This window comes from Portunus trituberculatus, chromosome 25 (genome assembly GCF_017591435.1).
Source record: "Portunus trituberculatus isolate SZX2019 chromosome 25, ASM1759143v1, whole genome shotgun sequence".
NCBI classification, from domain to species: domain Eukaryota; kingdom Metazoa; phylum Arthropoda; class Malacostraca; order Decapoda; family Portunidae; genus Portunus; species Portunus trituberculatus.
In genome coordinates, this window is record NC_059279.1 from 13,874,441 (window position 1) to 13,876,940 (window position 2,500).

Consider the following 2,500-nt stretch of genomic DNA (forward strand, 5'->3'; position numbering starts at 1 on the left):
GGCCACAACCCCTCGAGTTACATCCCTTACTTATTTACTGCTAGGTGAACAAGGACCACACATAAAGAGGCTTGTCCATTTGCCTCACCGCTCTCCGGACTTGAACCCTGTTCTCTCGATTGTGAGTTGAACGTGCTAACCATTACACTACGCGGTGTGTGTGTGTGTGTGTGTGTGTGTGTGTGTGTGTGTGTGTGTGTGTGTGTGTAATTCACTGTTTGTTTGATCTGCTGCAGTCTCTGACGAGACAGCCAGACGTTACCCTACGGAACGAGCTCAGAGCTCATTATTTCCGATCTTGGGATAGGTCTGAGACCAGGCACACACCACACACAGGGACAACAAGGTCACAACTCCTCGATTTACATCCCTTACCTACTCACTGCTAGGTGAACAGAGGCTACACGTGAAAGGAGACACCGGTCATCTGGCTTGTGAAGCCAGCGATCTAACCACTGAGCTACCGGGCCGTGTGTGTGTGTGTGTGTGTGTGTGTGCCTGTGTGTGTGTGTGCCTGTGTGCCTGTGTGCGTGTCTGTGTGCGTGCAAAGATATAGTGAAAAAAACCAATATCATGCTATGAACTAGTAATCTAAAGGAGAATTCCACAACCTTATTGTGTACATCAAGAAAATCTGACCAAGAGTTACAGAATATTTACAGAAATTGTTGGTGTGTAATAAAATCACCAAGTCAGTTGTGTAAAAAGAAAACAACAAATATCTTGTCGTTAATATCCTTCTTCGACATTTTGGAGGAAGCGAAGAGGAAAGGTGGGTAAAGTGTGTTGGGGTGTGGAGGCCGGCCTGCAGCAGACCCATTGTTGGAAGGACTTGAGTGCCTGCAGGACGCGTTTCCGGTGGTGGTTGTTGAAACACACAAACACCACCGGGTCAGCGAAAAAGTGAGTTGTGTAAAGGAATCCAAAGATGGAATTGTAGACACTGTTAGTAATGTAAGGATGTGGTAGAAGAAATCTTATGGAAAACGGTAGGATAAGGATCAGGTTGGTGATGAACAGTGCCAGCATGGCCCGCGTGGCCTGGTCCATCACCTTGCCCGTCACTGCAGTGTCTTGGGTGGCAGCCACCCGGCGCTTGTTACGTCTTATCTGTTAAGACAATGATTAGGAGTCATTAAATCAAGGGAGAAAATACAACACTACACAATTGAGAACTCAAGTGATATCTTTTGTTGCCTTTGTATATTAGGTATATATATAATATAGTTATTAAGAGTAGCTTGTTTGGTGAGTGAGGAAAGCCTTCGTAATAACTTGTTACTTACCACCACTATCATAGAGAAGTAGCAGGCGAGGGTGAGAACCACTGGCAGGAAAAGGAATAAAGTGTGAAGAATCTTCACTTTTGATTGTATATGGAGAATGTTGCCGCTGGAGGCTATTACCTGAATGGGAAAATGGAGAGTGTAAGACACCACAACACTACAATGGTATTAATCAGTGTAAATGTCTGTAGAGAGTCTGTGTTACCATACCATAGAGCAAACAGTATTCCAGACAGGAACGTTCACCACAAGGGTCACGCTTGTCCGTAGCTTCACCTGGTGCCTCTGAGGGGACCACACCGCCACCGTTCTGGAGAGAAGAAGCAGAAACACCACTTTCTTAAATGGATATTGTTTAGCTATGGGACGGAACTGACAAAAAGCAGAGCGAAACCTTCCATTCTTACCTAAGGAAGGCGACGACGAGGATGTACAAGAATTCCATTGGTGTCAGGAAACCAATTGCTAATATGTTTATAGAGAGCAAATACAGAATTTTGTCGTTGCACCACCACATGGTATGGATTGAGATGAACATCCTCAGCAGACACAGGAGGAGAATAGTGCAGAAGGGGGCACACAGCAGCACCTTGACTGCAGGACGTGTCCTCGGGCACCACACCATGCACCACAGCACCACAGCATTACCTGCAGACACGGCCGTTCTTTACATCTTGACACCTTCCCTGTGCAAGTTACAATGTACACGGTTTTTTTTTTCTCCCACATTTAAGGCTTTCAGTGTGTGAATTCGTGTTACTCAGGATTTGGGAAGATTAGTTTGGTACGTAAGTAAAGATCAAGTCATTCAAATCCATTGGTACAGAAATAAGGCTGCGTATTCATTAAAAGTATCTGAAGGAACAATAAACGTAATAAGACCATAAGGGTCATGCTTCGCCACGTTATCTGCCCACAGTATTGTGCACTATGTTAAAAAGATTGTTTCTTTCCCTGCGTATCTTCATGCTTAATACTGCTGGAATATTGTCTTGGATGGATAAGATCAGAAATCTCTATCCTGCTTGTGTCTTGTAATCAAACAATGACAGTAAGGGTATCAATCTCTCAATCAATTAAGGACTTGCCATCCACCACCAGCAAGAATCACTCACAGAGGAGGCCGATGATACTGCCAGTGAAGGTGTAGTAGATATTGAACTGTACCAGCAAATTACTGGAGAAACCATGTTGTAAGCTGCTGCAGTTTATCA

General features: G+C 44.5%; 1 protein-coding gene across 1 annotated transcript in view; it reads right to left on the bottom strand.

The window, feature by feature from the left end:
- Positions 1 to 513: 513 nt before the first annotated feature.
- The window catches only part of LOC123508972, a 2,022-nt gene continuing 35 nt past the window's right edge, over positions 514 to 2,500 (bottom strand). The window contains exons 1-5 of the mRNA XM_045263055.1: positions 2,402 to 2,500; positions 1,694 to 1,934; positions 1,497 to 1,596; positions 1,287 to 1,406; positions 514 to 1,110 (exon numbers count right to left, since the gene is read on the bottom strand). The exon at positions 2,402 to 2,500 is cut by the window's right edge and continues 35 nt beyond it. Coding sequence (XP_045118990.1) covers positions 730 to 1,110; positions 1,287 to 1,406; positions 1,497 to 1,596; positions 1,694 to 1,934; positions 2,402 to 2,500 — 941 coding nt within the window. The 3' untranslated portion in view covers positions 514 to 729. The remainder of the gene's footprint in view (positions 1,111 to 1,286; positions 1,407 to 1,496; positions 1,597 to 1,693; positions 1,935 to 2,401) is intronic.